The sequence below is a fragment of the Astatotilapia calliptera genome, chromosome 7 (assembly GCF_964374335.1).
Source record: "Astatotilapia calliptera chromosome 7, fAstCal68.1, whole genome shotgun sequence".
Lineage (NCBI taxonomy): Eukaryota > Metazoa > Chordata > Actinopteri > Cichliformes > Cichlidae > Astatotilapia > Astatotilapia calliptera.
The window spans coordinates 36,579,414-36,598,470 of NC_137428.1; the positions used below are offsets into that span (position 1 = coordinate 36,579,414).

Genomic DNA, 19,057 nt, shown 5'->3' on the forward strand with positions numbered 1-19,057 from the left:
AAACAAATAAATAGAATAAAATAATAAACTTATGTATGAAAAATATGTTTGCCTGGAGTAAGCAGATCAAAGTTTTAGTTACATTAAAATACACCGCTGGTTGCCATGGAGCTCTAACATTTAAACATTCACCAAAACTGTGTCACAGAGAGGAAGGAAAGAGAAGAGTCATAGCACAGCTGCACGGGGTCAGCCAGCTGTTGCTGGTTCGTGTAATATTTATGAACAGAGTAAAGCATTACACTGATAAAACATTACCACACAGATCATATCACCATCAAAGGTGCCTGAACTCCCAACACAACAACCACACCCATGATTGGAGGTCACCACCAGCCACAGAACTAGAAAGAGTGTGTGGGCAGGGGATTCTGGGTATTTCAGAAGTGTGGGTTTAGGCTCAGGGTTGGGCCATGTAATCATATATAAGGAAAAATGTAAAAAATAAAATAAAATAATGCAATTTAATTTGAAGTTTTAAGATGATGTTATTTTCTCACCCTTTTTAATCCTGAACCTGTCCTTCATCATAATTTCCAAGGAAGTAACTTGCATGAAACTGTGGCTCTCAGCAGACAGACATAAAGCTGTTAACGAGAACCGACCTGAACAAGATCAAAATGAATCTATGAAAACACAAAAACAGAAATATTTCATTTTAGGCTCATGTGATGATTACAGCTGATTAAAGGTTTGGCTGGGCTGCAGAAGATTTACTAATAACTAATAACTAAAGGCACGGTGGTTTGCAAGCAGAGGGAGTGGACACTCAGTGCATCATAACTAAGGGTAGCTGACTCAGGCTTAATATGCTTTATCAAAAAGGAAAGCTTTAAAATGAATTACTTTGTCACTGTGCTGTAAGTGATAAAGTCACACCATCTGCTTCAAACAGGCTTAGCCTTAGTAAAGTGACATAAAGACAACTTTAATGTCTCTAAACACGGAAAAAATGACAGGCCCATTAATCACTGTTGACAAAATCAATGCGTCACAGTACCAAACAAGCACACTCATATATAGAACTGCTCATTCAATAATTGTTTCCAGTGTTCCAGCTTAGATATATCGCACACACGTATTACTTTATGAGTGCATAGTTTCACATATAGCTGAACAAAATCAATCCTTTAAAAAACACACACACAAACTTCAATTTTCAATTTTCAAGTTTCACTTCATAAGGATAATATGTTCTATACGAAGACTTTGGTTCAGGGATTTGAATCTCTACAAGAACCTAATCCCAGTAATTGAATTCCTTGGAATTAATATTCTGCTTGTCTTTTATATTTATACTTGTGCTACAACCAGCTGATTTCAGTTTGTGTGCCAGAGGAGGAAATAGTGGTGCAGTCTACAGTGATTAGAATTTTAACAGGAACCAGGAAGAGAGAGCAAATCACTCCAATTCTCAGCTCCCTGCATACGATTGAAATATAAATATAGTGAAATATAGATTGGATTTAAAGTATTTTTGATTGTTTATTAATCAATAAACGTCTGACTATAAATTATTTGTATGAAATGGTGAAATATCTGTGATGTTGAGTAGATACAAGCCCAGTATGTCTCTAAAGTCTGCAAGATCTGGTCATCCACTGTAGCAGTGCACAGACCTGAAACTAAACAGGGTGAAAAGGCATTTAGCCGCTGTGCTACCCATAGATGGAACCAACAACCCACTGAGGCCAGATCATCTCCAACACTACCTATTTATAAAAGAAGCCAAAACAGCTTTTTTCATGATTGTATTTAAGCACTGGTTTATTGTTGTTGTTTCTGGTATTATTTCTGGCAGGTTTTCTTCTTTTACTCTTATCTTTTTGATTTTAGATTTTACTTGTAATGTGCTATATGAATAAGCCTGCCTTGCTTTGCCTATAATAATACTGTAGTGAGAGTCATGTTTGCAGAGAACATCAGTAGCACAGCTGGTCATAGTTGTTCTCATTTAGCAGTTTGAGCAAATGAATCTAAAGACTGAAAAGGCTTACAAAATAATGGGAGTGTCCTCCTGCAGTGTGTCTGTGACCTCTTCTCGAAATCGGCTGTTCAGAGCAGAGTAAGGACAGCAGTGGACGAAAGTAGCAGGTGTACGTCAGAAGGAAAATATGTCTTCTTTCTCGTCAGTGCCCCTTTAGCTGGTCATGATATCTTATACTAACAACCTGTCCAAAAGGTCTGTGATTCATGTGTGGTGACCGAAAGTGGGATATTTTTATTTGTTTATATGTTGCTTAGCCCCCACGACCCTGAAAAGCATAAGCTGAAGTGAATGGATGGATGGATGGATAGATGTTGCTTAGCACTGATTAGTAGTTTTCTTTATTAGTGTGCTGGACATATACAGTCTATAGATCCTATACATGCTAAGTGCTAACTAAGCTAGCTAGAGTTTCCTCTCCAATCTGTTGTCCAAATATAGTCACCTTTGCTGCTAAAAAAAAAACAAAATAGCACGGCGTAATGATCAATTGACTTCAAAAGGCCACACACTACTGAATGATGTCACATTGGCCTATGAATCATCTATTTTACATGTTGTCCAGAGGCTGTGTAGCAGATTTATAATAGCAGGGTAAGAATAATTACACAGCTTCAACATGATCCTAACATGATCCTAAGATATGATATATGATAAACACTCTGTGGATTTTAGGCTCCTGAAAACTCCAAATGGAATTTTTTAGTTAGCACACTGAAAGCTATATGCACAGCAGCAGGCTGCAGGTTGGTGTTTGTTTGTGACATAATTAGTGACCAGAGGAAGGAGTGGTCCATCTGCGCTGTAAAGGGGAAGTTAGTTGTGTAGTTCATGCAGCAGTCATACAACCAATGAAAGTTGATACACGAGTATGTCTACACTAGTGTAAGGACGTAGTTAGCTGTTTGTAAAGATTCAAACAACTCAAACCTTTAAGTCCAAAGAAGAGTTAATCATGGTCACACCATAATCGTGGAAAGGAGCAGGGTTCAGTAGTTTCTGCTGGTAAGTATACCCGCTCTGGTTGTTTTTTTAATGCTGGCCTTGTATGTCTGCTTGTCTGTGTTGAATGAGTGCTGCATCTTGTGGTTTAAGGGAGGGTGTTATGACACTTTGTACAGCAGCTTTAAAAAAGGCAGGCCAGGAAGTGAACTGGGCTGAAGTGGAGCTCTGCAAGGCTCAAACCACACTGATGACACAGAGACAGACGAAGGAGCTACACAGCTGACGCGGCAATCCATGGGTAAGTTTCATGAAATATTTCAACAGTTTATCCAAAATGTGTGCAGTATGGGATGTTTTGGCTATTCAAGGTATATGCTAAGGGAAGGCTGCGAGGCTATCAGATCTCTTGAATCAGAATGAGATAGCATCCCACATGCAAGTGCTCAGATAGCTTTCACTAGTTTGTGAGTTCTTATATGTGTTTGTAATTTGGTTTTGAAGGATTCAATCACCGAACCAGAGAGAAAAGATCTATACACATAAAGCATGCAGTGAACTGTGAGGCTTCACATGAGGCTTACAGAGAATTTCTACCTTGGCATGTCTTTTAAATTGTTGGACAATTTTCTGTTGCTCAGATTAACAATTTAATGACTAATGACTGAAATTTTTGTTTCAAGGTTGGTCTCAGTGCCGATAGCCTCCATATAACCCAGACAATCCTGGTACTATACACTTACACAGAGAGAGGAGATATTTTTGACCACCATATTTGACCAGCGGCAGAAAAAATCATATTAGTCAATCCTTCCAAACACCTGACACCACTTCATAAGCAGGAATTCATCACTGATAACCTATAGCAGTGGAATAACTAAGTCTGACTTTGACAAGGTCACAGGAATTTAGGCCTTACTAGGTACTATTTTTAGGTTTGTATTCAGCCGCTGTTTCCTTTCTGTTTCACCTGTGCTTTGGTTAGGGCTAGGCACCAAAGTCCCACCCCACGTTAAGGTCCTGATGTCATAGTGTGTTGGTAGTCCAAAGGAAGTACCACAGACAGGATAAAAGATGGACGTAGCTACTGTGACATGACCCATTGAGGTCTGAGGTCCAGTTTTTGACAGCTTCCATTGTGGCTATCTTGGTGTTTTGCCGGTGATATGACCAGTGAGGGGTGGATCAGAAGTTGAAATTGCATGCTCATTGGCTAACAGCTTGTCAATCATTAGTCATTAGACAGCATACTCTGAATATTCCTTCTTTTGTAAAAGTTATCATTTATAAAATAAACAGTATATTTTACTTGTTATGTAGGTAGATACTTTCATCTCCCCTCCTGTATTTTCTAAGGGCTCACTGTATTTTCTTTGGTGCAACCCTCCTTTTTATCCAGCCTTGGAAGTAGCGCTAGGAGTACACTGCCTTTTGACCCCTTGAAACTGTGTTTGCCTCTTGTGTGGCACTTCTTGTGCCTTAAACTGTGGATCTTTGGTGTGTTAGGCAAATGTGTTAACTACTACAACTGAGGCTAAAAACGGAAAGTGCTTCCAGAGGTCAAACCTAAGGGTCGATTTTGCATTGACTTCTATAGGGACAAAGTCTTTTTGCAACCACGCGTGTGGCTGCAAAAGCTGGTGATTAAAAAGAATGGCACTTCCACAATGGCTTCATTTCAAAGCTACATTAATCTTTTATACTGTCTGTCGATGCTGTTAAGAGCTTTGTTGTTGTCTGCTGTCACTAGGTGCCAGTATCAAAAATATATGGAACAGCTGTTTTTTATGGGCTACACATGTTCATATTTGGGCTAAGGTTTGTCTTTTAGCAAAGCCTCTGACACAAAAAAGTTAAAATATTCAAAGAAATTCTTATAGTGAAGTGAAACTGAGTGTTCAAAAAAGCCGAAATTCCACTGTATCTACTGTTTGTGATTCATTTTTAGCTCATCCAGCCATAGACATTATGAGCTCAGTCCCTGGCAATGCGTCTGTTGTCTGTCCATCCACAACCAGTGTTTCCTCCTAAAACATTGGTCAGAAATTAATTAAACTTAAGTCCTTTTCCATTGGTACCTACTCAGCTTTGTTCAACGCGACAGGAGGCGGTACAACTCCCCTCGACTTGTTTTCTGTTACAGTTGAGGGCCACCTAATGCGCATGAGGTCGTTACAGCAATGCGGCCTAGCGTCTCATGACGTAATTAGTATGCAGCATGAATGGCACAACAAAGGTGGACGGCGAGGTAACGATTATACCTTCTTCTTGGTCTGTGGCTTATTGCCAGACTCAGGGATCACTGACTTGTTTTTTGTTGCCATTTCCCTCATTGCTGCGTTTCAAAAATGGTGATTTTGATTTTCGGGAAGGAGATGCACTGATGACTCATCAAGTGATGCCACTGACCAGCCAATCATGGCATGCAGTCTGTTGATGCCTTGGATCGCTTGGATCCCTGGCAGAGTAGGCACTAAAAAAGTACTTGGTACCAGATACTATGACCTAACAGAAAACCACAGAGATGATGAGCCGATCCGAATAGGTACTAATGGAAAATGGGATTTACACTCGGTGATAACCTAATAAGGCTTCACCCAACTTCCATTCAAGGTCAAGATCACGTTTGTTGCTTAGCCTATCTTTGATGGGGGAGTTTTTTTGTTTTTTTTTGTATTTCTTCCTCTAAATGTCAAACTCTACTGTTGTTCCCTTTCCTCTTCAAGATAACTTTTCAATGAGTCAGTGTTTTAACCCTAACCCTAACTGCTGCTTGGTCTTTTTGGCTCTATGTATCTCTGAATAGAGCTACATAAATAAACATCAACGCAACACCAGAAATTCAAGGTAAATGCATGCATGTATTCTCACTATACTTAAATTTAGTCTATAGGTCAAAATTGTGAAGGTGGTGAGTTTCTATACACATACAAGCATGCAGCAAAGTGTGAGGCTTCACATCTTGCAGAGAATTTCTACCGTGGTATGTCTTTTAAATTGTACAATTTTCTGTTGCCCAAATTAACAATTCACTGACTAATGACTGAAGTTTTTGTTTCAAGGTTGGTTTCATATGTCTGTAGGTCATAATTGTGAAGGTGGGATGTCTCTATTTATCCCATAAACAAGGCCACTTTTGGAGCTTAGATCAGTTACAAAGTATCTGGTTCTTTGACAACAGTTGAAGATCTGAAATTTTCAAGGCAGAAGTTACATTAAAAAAAATAATTATGAATTATATTTTGTGTATTGTGTTGTTTAACTTGGAGCAGTCATAGTTAACAAATAGAGGAACAAGATATTTTAAGATTTGTGCCTCAGACTGTTGACTACGCTGTTCTAATAGCCCCCAAGAGCCATGATTCTTATAGTATTTAGAGATCAAAAGTCCAGAAATACTTGTAGTATAAAGACTTTTTAATGTATTCATACCAACTGTATGAAAGATAGCTAGTTAGCTCAACAACTGCTTTATATTTTTCATTTATAGGTGCTATGATAAAGACATTCCTTTCTGTAGCCTTGCCAAAGACATAATTTCTTATTAACACAAGCAACATAGAGGCTCGATTAGTTCCATAGTTCCACAGAGGCACATTGATACACTTTCTGTAATAATTGAACTCGTGTGGCTCTGAACAGTGCTAAATCTTGAATGACATACAGTTCAATAACAGCCCTGAAACACTTCCTTTTTTGGTGCTAACATACTATATTGTATTGTCATATTGCTCATGATTACGTCTCGGCATTTAGCCTCAAAAATCACTAACCTAGCAGCTAACTTTAGCCTCCAGTAGAGTATTTTAACATGCTGCCATGCATTTCATTTCATTTATTTATTTATTTCACACTTGGTACAACAGATCAAACAAACCAACTACACTTTCTATCAATAAAGCACTACAACCATATGTGAAAAGGAGCAGGAAGAAGAAAATATTCTTATTACATGCATGCACTGCATGTAAAAGCAATCCATCTTCTTTGGTCCGAACAGACTGTTTCCGTGCTTTCCACCAAAACCTGTTCAAACTGATAATAAATACAAATGTTGGTGAAGTTTTACTTGTTCTAACTTAAAATACAGGAACATGCACGTAGCCGTGTGAAGTAATTTGACACAGACTCTTGATTTAACTTTGTGCAGCCTTTATGCAGCCTGTACCAAAAATAAAAACACTACGTGCTAATGTGTAGCATCTGCTTACACAAATTACAGTAAGACAGAAGTGCTTTAGCCCAGAATCATATTATTAATATTCTGTAGCCATTTCCCTTACAGAACAGAAAACATCCTCATAAGCGTTTCTGCAATGACTCATATTTCCCAGTCCTACTGAGATGTAACTAAAGCTGCATGTTTGATCCATCATTTACTCTCCTGTTAATATTAAGTCAGTTTACTGTTTACTCCCATGTCTGTTTGAAGCCATGCTAACTGTGCGGGTGGTAGTGCCACAGTGGGGTTAAAGCAAAGCGTGGTTCAGTTTTTAAGTCTTTTCTGAGTTTTTATAGAATAGTCTGGGTTAGAAAATGTTATAAAATGTCTTTACGCTTTGAATGACAGTGTTTAAAGTGCTGCTTTATGTGGAGTCATGTAAAACCACAGTCTAGCCATATGTGACTTAAAATAATAGAATATTTTCTTAAGATTCTTTCTAACAAGAATGTTTCTATCGATTAATTTGTTTATTGCTACAGTTAATCTGCTGCATAACCTTCAAAAAGGATCAGATTTTTGTCCATCTTTTTTGCTCTTCAGGGCTGTTTCTGCAGCAGTGGTATTCTGGCACTGAACATACATATTTCATCATAGGTTTTGCAGACCAAGTCAGTCAGTCTGTCACCTTTAGCTCCTCCTTCTGTGTTTAACTGGATCTACTGGGTCATAAACTGTAGTTACAAGATATGAATGAGAGGGAGTTTGAGCTTTAGCAGCAGAGCTTTGTAAATGTGTGATATCTGTGATAAAGGGTAATGCACTATGGTACACGTAGTTTAACCACCGCTGTTGTCTCTATAGTCAAACTCAAGCGACAGTGCAGTACGTTTACAGTCAGAAGATGTTTTTCATTATATGTCCATCATTATCTACAATGCAACACTACATCCATTTTCCACTGAGTTTTTTAACATGACATAGTTCAGTCTATTTCTCTTTAAAAAAATGTATTTATTCTTTTTTTCACAGGGGTTGGCGCATTAGCGTGGCTAATATAATTGTTGAATGTAAATATATGTATATTTTAAACATTATAGACTTTGATTTTATTGTAATTTTCCAATTATTATTCGGTGTATTGGAATTTAGCACAGTGACCCATGACTTACAGCTCTAGGATCCCTGAGTCACACTTAAGGCCCCAAAGTGATGAGGGAAATAGCTCAAGTTCCAGAAATCTTGAAAACCATATTTGTAAACCATAGATCATGTTGGAATATCTGTCATAGATGAGGAAACATACAGTGGGGCAAAAAAGTATTTAGTCAGCCACCGATTGTGCAAGTTCCCCCACCTAAAATGATGACAGAGGTCAGTAATTTGCACCAGAGGTACACTTCAACTGTGAGAGACAGAATGTGAAAAAAAAATCCATGAATCCACATGGTAGGATTTGTAAAGAATTTATTCGTAAATCAGGGTGGAAAATAAGTATTTGGTCAATAACAAAAATACAACTCAATACTTTGTAACATAACCTTTGTTGGCAATAACAGAGGTCAAACGTTTACTATAGGTCTTTACCAGGTTTGCACACACAGTAGCTGGTATTTTGGCCCATTCCTCCATGCAGATCTTCTCGAGAGCAGTGATGTTTTGGGGCTGTCGCCGAGCAACACGGACTTTCAACTCCCGCCACAGATTTTCTATGGGGTTGAGGTTTGGAGACTGGCTAGGCCACTCCAGGACTTTCAAATGCTTCTTACGGAGCCACTCCTTTGTTGCCCGGGCGGTGTGTTTTGGATCATTGTCATGTTGGAAGACCCAGCCTCGTTTCATCTTCAAAGTTCTCACTGATGGAAGGAGGTTTTGGCTCAAAATCTCACGATACATGGCCCCATTCATTCTGTCCTTAACACGGATCAGTCGTCCTGTCCCCTTGGCAGAAAAACAGCCCCATAGCATGATGTTTCCACCCCCATGCTTCACAGTAGGTATGGTGTTCTTGGGATGCAACTCAGTATTCTTCTTCCTCCAAACACGACGAGTTGAGTTTATACCAAAAAGTTCTACTTTGGTTTCATCTGACCACATGACATTCTCCCAATCCTCTGCTGTATCATCCATGTGCTCTCTGGCAAACTTCAGACGGGCCTGGACATGCACTGGCTTCAGCAGCGGAACACGTCTGGCACTGCGGGATTTGATTCCCTGCCGTTGTAGTGTGTTACTGATGGTGACCTTTGTTACTTTGGTCCCAGCTCTCTGCAGGTCATTCACCAGGTCCCCCCGTGTGGTTCTGGGATCTTTGCTCACCGTTCTCATGATCATTTTGACCCCACGGGATGAGATCTTGCGTGGAGCCCCAGATCGAGGGAGATTATCAGTGGTCTTGTATGTCTTCCATTTTCTGATGATTGCTCCCACAGTTGATTTTTTCACACCAAGCTGCTTGCCTATTGTAGATTCACTCTTCCCAGTCTGGTGCAGGTCTACAATACTTTTCCTGGTGTCCTTCGAAAGCTCTTTGGTCTTGGCCATGGCAGAGTTTGGAGTCTGACTGTTTGAGGCTGTGGACAGGTGTCTTTTATACAGATGATGAGTTCAAACAGGTGCCATTCATACAGGTAATGAGTGGGGGACAGAAAAGCTTCTTACAGAAGACGTTACAGGTCTGTGAGAGCCAGAGATTTTCCTTGTTTGAGGTGACCAAATACTTATTTTCCACCCTGATTTACGAATAAATTCTTTACAAATCCTACCATGTGGATTCATGGATTTTTTTTTTCACATTCTGTCTCTCACAGTTGAAGTGTACCTCTGGTGCAAATTACTGACCTCTGTCATCATTTTAAGTGGGGGAACTTGCACAATCAGTGGCTGACCAAATACTTTTTTGCCCCACTGTATATGTATGGTAAACACCAATAGAGACATTGAAAAAAAATGATAGCGTGGCCACACTTGTCCAGTTGCGAAACCACTTGGTCGCTTGACAGTTAACATATTATTTAAGAATATAACAGATATATTTTCTTTTAGCTTTCCCTTTACAGTTAAATTTACACAGCACAGTAAATGGGCTTACATATCCTTTCCATATATACTAGATAAGGCAGAATAAGGTTAGGAATAGGTAACTGGCTAACCAGGTTAGCAGAGGATTCCTTTTTTGTAGTTTTGGCTGAGAAGTGTCGTGCAGCGCCAGCATGACAAGAACTGGTTCTAATCACCTTTCTGAACCACTGGTGACATCATCAGTACTTTACACTGGTATCAAGTATAGGTCACTAGTCATTGTCTGACTCAGATACAGTAAAAGCAGCAGCCATCCTCAAGTTTCATTGGTTGTTTTCCTTTGTGAGTTTTGCTTTGACCCATTTCAGTTGTGTTTTTTGCTGTCAAGCAAAGCCCTCGTGGTTTCAGACTCAGTGCAACAGGGACCAGCAGTCCCCACTTGCACGAATATAAAATGTCACCACATGCCTTTCACAGTGAGCAACAGTACTGCTACAGCCTTGCAAGTCATTCTGTTTGGCTCATACCGTACAGTGAGTTTGGTCAGCTGTTACATGCTGCTGCAGGTTGTGTGGTTAACCTGCATGCTTGGTACATCAGTGAAGGTCTGAAACTAATGCAGCAAAAAAATCCTGTCACTTTTTCAATCTTCATTTTTATTTATTGCTCGTATTCTAGTTAAACCAGTATCTTCCTATAAAGGTGTGCATAGGGCTTTTAAAGGCACTGGTCATAAATTGCTTATAGCAAATTTAATGCCTAAATTTAATGCTTAGCTAACTTCCTGGAAAAGGGAAACAACTGGCAGGTCAGCGCTCGATATTTTGACTTGACTTTTATTTAAATAAAGTGGAAGAACTGGTGATGAGGCATTTTGAGCATGCTGGTATGCACCACATCAGAGTATTTCTTCTGAATGTTCTTCCTCAGATGCTTTGGGGCACTACATCAGTAGTCCGTGTTTCACAGTGTTCCCCCTTTTAGGGTAAAAAACAAATCCCCTGGCATGCAGCCTTCTAACTGTGGCCTCTTTAACTGAAAACTCCTGAAATCTGCACCCTTAATGTATAAAACGTTGGTGTCAGTATAAAACATGAATTGTGGTCTGTGGCAAAATCACAGCACGGTCAGCATAAGTGGTATGAAAAGAACTTTTAGGAAGAGATCTGAAAATAGCAGCTGCACTTAACCAGAGGTACAAACTAAATTAGCTGAGGCTTTATTGACATATGAGGAAGGAACAGAATAAGGAACACTTACATCATACATCAGATCTTGCTGATCCTCTTTGAGTTGAAAATCTTTATTGATATACACTGTGTATTTTTTTTCTAGACAAACATGGTAACAAGGTTGGAAACCAACATCAGCAGATATTCGATTTTCACTGCTTGAGATACATTGCCAGAAGAAAAAAAAAAGGAACAATAACAAAAAATTTCAGATGTTATTTGTGATATTGACATGGAAATGTTAATATCACGTGATACAAGAGTGCTCAGCCATTGAAACCCAGACCATAAAGGTCCCAGTGCACAGTTTTTGTGCTGATTTTAATCTCAGGGAGGCTTAAAGCTCAAAGCAGTTACTGGGTCAGCAGAGCGTTGGTGACATTTACACATTTAAGAGGCCCTGCTCTGTAATTTTACATGGCCTGTCACCAATGTTTGTATAGGCCGACTGAATGGCTAGATGCTGGATTGCTGTGGCAATGAGACTGAAAACACCTGAATTCAAAGATTAAGAGGTTTGGTGTACATACTTTCATATTCAGTGTAATTCGTCCTTTTGTTTCAAGTTTAATATTTTGTTTTTCACTATAAAGCAACAGCACTGTCACTGCAATTTGTCCACTCTGTTCATTGAGGAGGAGAGCTATGCAGATTACACAAATACAAGGAAATACATGTTTTTACACCTGAAATGGCACTTTCAGCATTAAGTAGCACCTTAAGTGTCCATTTCACAGAAGGCCTTTTCTAACGTTACGTTCAAAGAAGTGGTGCAGACATCACACCTCAAAGCTGCCAACCAGCACACGACTGTACAGTACAGTCCCCTTGGTTAAACTTCAGCAGCAACATGAAAGCTGTTTTGTACCAAATATGTTCACACTTTAGATGATCTGGGTATACATAAACAATTTCTTGCTCATTTATACCCCCACATGTACTAACAACTGTCTCTGGATTAGACTTACAGTGAAAAAGGAAGTTCTGAAGCATATATATATATATATAAAATATAAAAACATGCAAATTGTTTTACTAGCTGTGATCCAACTTGTGTGAAAAGGAGTGGTTTTTTTTGTTTTTTTTCTGTCAGCAGATGGCCTCATCATCTGTGTGCATAAACAGTTGATCATCTGAGACTTCAGACTAACTGATATGATGACCGCATAACCTTAGCCGCCCCTTTTTGGGGTCGGAACTTGACAATAGTACAGACATTACACAAGGAGTGGCATTATTTTTAGCTTCCTCTTTTTAGGGTGTATGACAGCTTTGATAGCAAACCTATTTCAGTGTCTGGTAGAGGAATAGATTAAGATCATATTTTATAGCATCCTCATAAAAAAAGACAAAAATTCCCCAACATAGTGTGACCTCTTCTTTAACTCGTTGATTTACAGTCTTGCTCTGGGGCTTCTCACTTTGACATCGTGCTAACAAGCTGCTTGCTACGTGTTCGATTTGCAACTGATGCAGCTGCTATGATGGGCAGATATGGCCATGATACATGTAAGGAGCATCCTAACCTAATCACAAAGTGCAACCTGATACATTCACTTGCAGGACACTTTATTAGGTATACCAAAGTAGTACAGGGTTGGAGTTCCCTTTGCTGGAAGCGTTCCTCAGAAAGTTTGATCCATACTGACATGATAGCGTCAGACACAGTTACTGCAGATTTGTCGGCTGCACATCAATAATGCAAATCTCCTGTGCCAGTGTGAATTGCAGTGGGTAACAAATACACTAACATGCTTCAGAGTACACAGGCTCATGTTTGGTCCTGAATCAACACCCAACAAACCTCACCCAAGTGATATGACACACTCTAGTGGGTTTTTATTTTCTCACATTTTTGTATTCAGATATATTACAGAACAACTCACTGAACCCTTGATTGAGCCCAGCCTAATATACTTGTAAGTGACTTGTGGCAGCTTGAAGTAATGACAGAAAAGGGGACAGAAGAGGAGGGAAAGCTGATAGTGGAAACACAAATGCTAATACAAAACTAGGAAATGTACAACTGATACGAGACGTAAAGGAAAAATGTTTAAAGAGAAACTGATACAGGGCTAGTCATTTTTTAGAGGAATGACTTAAATAGTTCAGTTCTTTTTGCAATATGAACTCACTTCCAAGTAGTGTACAGGAGGAGTATGGTGGTTTTAGACATCATGGTGCTTCCTGTGTGTTCACGGTAGTATGTTGGGGGGGGAAAAGAAGTCAGAGAGCTGTCGTCTGGTGGGGTTTGTGGATTTAAAAAGAGGTGAACTTTCCAGACTTCTGTAGCCTACGATATAAAAGTTATTTTAGTGAACTAAAATACAAGGCTCAACCCAGCCTTGTAAAAAAATAAAGAAAATTCAAACTAAACTAAAATATAGACTATTGTTTTTATGTTAGTCTTTAAAATTTGTGAACACAATAAGCACGAGAACGTATTGAGGAAGCAAAGTGAGACTGAGAAAGTCTGGGTTTAGGATAGAGATGCCTGCTCTAGTTTTAAGCTTCAAACTAAAAGTTAGGGCTGGATCAACTGACCCTGAACCACCCTGTAGCTTCAGTGCTACAAGCTCCGGCTGCTCGGGGGACTTCCCATGATGCACTGAGCCTTTTTCCTCCAAAGATCTCTTTTCTCACTCTCACCAGTATTTTGTGTTTCACTGTCAGTTTCTCTGTGCTTCTCTTTCCGCTCATCTTTTCCCTCACTTCCCAGTCGGTTGTAGCGCATTGGCTTCTAGTGGCAATCTCGTCCCCACCATCACCAAGTTTTTGCTGATGTACTCTAAGCCATGTCTGATTGACTGGTTTATTGTCTCTGTATAATATTTTGGGGTCTAGATCAGGGATGTCAGACTCATTTTGCAGTGCAATTGCAACACTATGGATATATACTCAACAGTAAATAGAAAAAACGATCTGTCAGCACGACTCTTGGAGAAATACCTGTGTAAAATAAAGAAATAGTTCTGGTAGCTTGTTGCCCAGTCTAAGAGACCCTGTGCACGAGAAAATGCTAACTTCCTGGTTTGAGACCGGATGTGGGGTTGAACATTTCCGGTAGCTTTACTTTGCGGTCAATCGCTACTGCGAACATATACTCCAAAATCATGTCCAAAACTCGAAAACTGAAAGATCGCTTTAAGTTACAAAGAGCAGAAAGTGGGAACACTCGCCACTGTTGTGTCATAAAAAAATCTAATGATCAATTTTGACGTCTAAAGAGTTTAGATCGATCAGTTGTTTACATCACTCAACACAAGCAGAACTGCATCACTGCAGCAGAAGACACATCGTCCACATTCAGAAGCACATCTCTGTATAGTGACTGGTCTTATGATTTAAACAGGCAAATGTTCAGCATTCAAACTACAGGTGAAGAATAGTCAAACCAGATGTTTCCCCCATTATGTCGAGATCAGCTAGTCAAGTACACACCTACACAGCATGTTAACAAACCGTGAAAAAAGCCACACAAAAAATGAATGATTGCTGATAAGGGTTTCTATACATTAGTATGTACGAAGGGTATGTTGTGACTTACCTTAAAAATTACAGCGGTCCTTTGCTATAACGTGGTTCACCTTTCACCTCGCTGTTTCACGGATTTTTTAGTGCAAGTTTGCATGCTTATTTTTTTTTTACGTCACATTGTGTCCTGCGTCCTGATCGCTGCAGACGATCTCCTCCGTGACGTCTCTCCTGTACAGTACAGAATCGCTGCATCGATCGCTAGCAGTGTGACTCTGAAGTGCAGTACTGTATGTCCACGAAATGTTTTGCTTCGTCAAAAAATAAAATTGGCTACTTGATTTCACCTATCGCTGGTTATTTCTAGAACATAACACCTGCGATAAACGAGGGACAGCTGAGAAATATAACATTTGAATCTCTTTTCTCTTTTTCTCTGAGGCGCGGGGGAAAAATATCGACAAGTCGATGAACATCATTTACAGACATATTGGGTAAATGCCCAAGACATCTATAGAAATGCAAATCGCCGCTTGATTCATTCATTTGCTTAACTTGTTTTGGACCGTAAACAGGGTGCGAATAGGACACCGGAAACAAAGCTCCCCACATGAGTTTCCGCATTGGAAGTAGCATATGCTAACGTGCACACAGTCAATTCACAGAGAATAACCTTTTTGTTGTTGTTGACCCGTATTTTTAAAGATCAAAATTTATGCCCTCCTTCACTTTTTAAAAAAACGTCTATTAGACTGGATTCCAGTCTCTGTCGGCCCAATATTAGTCCCCTGGGTCTTATGTTTGCCACAGCTATTCTACATCATTAAAACTGAGTTGAAAGACATTATCAGTGACAAATTTATGCACTGCAACACTCATAGAACACTCGTTCTTCAAGCTTTCTGCCTAAGCTTATCTGTTTTATTTAGGCCTTCTTAGTCTTTTATAAAGTGCCCACAGGTCGGTTTTAAGAGTCAAAAGGAAGTTAGGGTCTCTTAGAATTACTACACACTAGAAAGTATCACCTGTAACCTCACAGAGGAACGGCTCTGTTTCAGTGTGTGTTTTCAGATGCATTTGTGTGTCTGCGTCCATGTGCTTGACCTCTGAATTGTTCCAGTCCTGTGCGACGGAAAGTCCCCAGGCTTCTTTCACAGGAGCTGGGTGTCCAAGTGTGTGAGCTATGTGTTTGCAGAAGTGTGGGCTACAAGCGGCAGCCTATCGCATGCTGTCTTTGAGGAAGCAGGAAGGAACATGCTGAAAGCAGTCAGCCAATGAAGTGCCAGAGCTAAAGGAGGAGCCCCCCTCAGGAAACGCTTGGTGGAGTATCAGGGGTTCAGATCATCAACAGACTTCCTAATCGACACAGCTGATTGTTCTCTCTGCTCATCTATCCATTTCTTTCATTATTTTTTGTTTTTTCTTTCTTCGTTAACACCTTTCTCCAGTTCCATTCATCTGCATTCTGTTTTCATGCTTCCACCCATAACAACTCTTATGATTTTGAATCTGACTCGATTCTTTCTACTTTGAGTCCATTCAACCGTATATCCGTCTCTCCACGTGGGTTGAAAATTATGGTGGTATATTATCCTGTACTGCCGCTGTCATGTCCGCCGACATGTCTGCTCCTTCGGTAAAGAAGAAGAAGTCGTTTGCACGGAGCTCCAAACCAAGCACCAGGATGTGTATTCGGGAACAAAGGGACATCATGTAAGTTCAGACATTATCCTCACTGCTGGGTCTGACACAGCTTTTCTGGTATCTTTATTTTTTCACTGAACACGTCCTCACCAGCCTGAGTTTGGTGATCAGCTCTGAGACTCGTTTGAGGTAGTGACTATCTCATTAGTTGGTTTTTGTGTTTATCAAGTGGCAGATATCTGGTATTTAGTGGTTCTTTTGAATGATCTTGAGTATCATCGGTGGTCTCAGGTGTGCAAAACCACGCAAGTAAGAGTGAGGTTTGTACCATCTTTACTGGCTGCTGGTTGTCACAATAATCTAACTAATGGAATTTGAACTTGCATTCTCTGCTGTCTGAAATGTGTAAACAGCAAATTTAAGATTTCCTAAGTGAAGTGCAACATTTCAGACTAAAGTACTGAGAAAAGTTAAAATCTTGTTTAGAAGTCGGAAAGTCAAAAGCGAACATCTACATTTTTCACACTGCATTTGAAACAGATGAATTTTACAACTTTTCAATAAAACGGACATTAACTTGGCTTATTTCGAGCGATATTTATGAGGGAGTGAAAGTAGTACATATTGCACTTTTAGCACTCCTTGTCCCCGTGCAGTCAAAAAAAAAAAACCAGCATGGCAAGAGTATCAAGTAAATACTGGACAAACAAGATGTTTTAATTAATAAATAAAACAATCAGGAATAAAAAAAATTAGCACTGATGTAATATTTTTTCCAGTAAAGCAAAAAGAAAAGATGTGAGAGAGCGTATGTTTGCACTCAGGAGCAGTGAGACTAGATATGATGTAACCAAGTTACAAAATACCATGACAGTACACGGCACATTAGGTCATGTCTTATTTTAGAACGTGCTGAGCTTTAGTAGGTATATTTCACAAGGTGAATGACAGACTTTACCCACTGAAGCTGTGGATACGTGTCCAGGATGTAAACAGCAAGAAAAAAAAAACACTTCCAAGTTCCAAAAAACTGAGTCACATTTTTGACAGATAGATGCTAATTCAAGATGAAAGGTCCACAGTGAGTGGCATTATTTGAAGAGTGATATATTAATGTATGAAAGCATTTTACCTGCTTCTCTGTTAGTAAGTTTTGTAAGGAGATTGGGGAGAGCAAGTTCTTCATTTTCATAATTTCACTTCTTGGAGACCTGAGCAGTTATTTTTGCATCTGAGATGTCTAGAGGTTGAACATTGCAAAACAAGCAAAAAATGCAGTCATCTGTTTTTGGTTTTTTAAAATTCACAAAACCTCAAAAACACATGTTTTTTGATGCACCTGGTTATGGCAATAGTGAGACAGGTGTGTCACTCTCAACTTAGCATTTTTAACATGCAACCTGGGTGCATTTTTCTCAAAAGGGAGGTTTCTCCTGAGGCTAGCTGAGTAGTTTTTTTTGTGAAAGTAACCATCCTGACTAAAACTACAACCTCAGGACACGGACATCTGCGCCCACCATATCTCCAGCCTTCTAACACGAGCTTCGCAGGAAATGAAACTGTTCTCGCTCTGCGGCCGCCATAGCTGTGGCTCCAACGCCAAAGGAAACTTTATTCGTAACAGGGGGGACATAGGAACATTTGACAAACCAACATTATCGTAAAACTATAAGAAACAAAAAGCAGTTCAGTACCCCACAGCTGAAGTTAACTACAATGTACACAAGTACACAACGTTTCCAAAACACATGTTCTCATTCAGGACAGACAGAAAGCATCTGTGAGACCAACAGAAATGATTTTGAAGGGAACGTGTTTTAATTTAAGGTTACCAGCAGAGCTTGATTTGGTTTCCAAACACAGGTGGTGGTGCAAAAAAACAAAAAAATAATCTGTGCTATAATAAGTATAACTTGCTTCAGTGCTCTATCGGGATTAGGAATTCAAGATTTGCGACTCTTTGTCGACATTATGCAAGCATAATGACATTAAGACAAAACTTCCTCTTAAATAACTTAACTTAAATAACCAATAAATATCCTAACATAATTAGAAATCCAAGATGCAATATATATTATTAATGTATTAAGATAAGATAAGATAAGATAAGATAACCTTTATTAGTCCCACACGTGGGAAATTTGTTTTGTCACAGCAGGAAGTGGACAGTGCAAAAGTTATGAGGCAAAAATTAGAATACAATAAGAATAAATACAGTACACAACTGTACAGAATAGAATAAAATAAAATACTATATACAGTAGAATAAAATAAAATAAATATACAATAAGATAAAAATAGAATACAAATACAAATACTATATACAACTGAGTAAAAATACAACGATGACAGAAAGGATTATTGCATGTATGAGAGGCACTCATTCAAAAGGAGAGATCGATATTAAACCTTTTGTTCGCAAAGGTTAAAACTTCACCAAAATTCCAGTATAAGATGATTAAGAATTATTATGAACTGTGAATTATCCCATATGGAAAAGAAATAGTAAAAACATATATGATTTACTCATGAAAGTGGCCACTTTCTCATTACTTTCATATATTTTTTTATTAAGTATACAAAACATACAAGTTT

The 19,057-nt window shown here is 39.1% G+C and overlaps 1 protein-coding gene across 3 annotated transcripts in view; it reads left to right on the plus strand.

Annotated features, from left to right (window-relative positions):
* The first annotated feature begins 3,100 nt into the window (after positions 1-3,100).
* The window catches only part of sh3bp2 (SH3-domain binding protein 2), a 33,191-nt gene continuing 17,234 nt past the window's right edge, over positions 3,101-19,057 (plus strand). The window contains exon 1 of one of the 3 annotated variants that reach the window (XM_080304491.1): positions 3,101-3,230. Coding sequence is in view for 2 of the 3 variants with exons in the window: in XM_026174469.2 (XP_026030254.1) it covers positions 16,428-16,531 (104 nt within the window). In the remaining variant the exon portion in view is untranslated. Of the gene's footprint in view, positions 3,231-15,868; positions 16,532-19,057 lie in introns of those variants that run through there. The other 2 variants (XM_026174469.2, XM_026174467.2) reach the window with 2 other exon arrangements.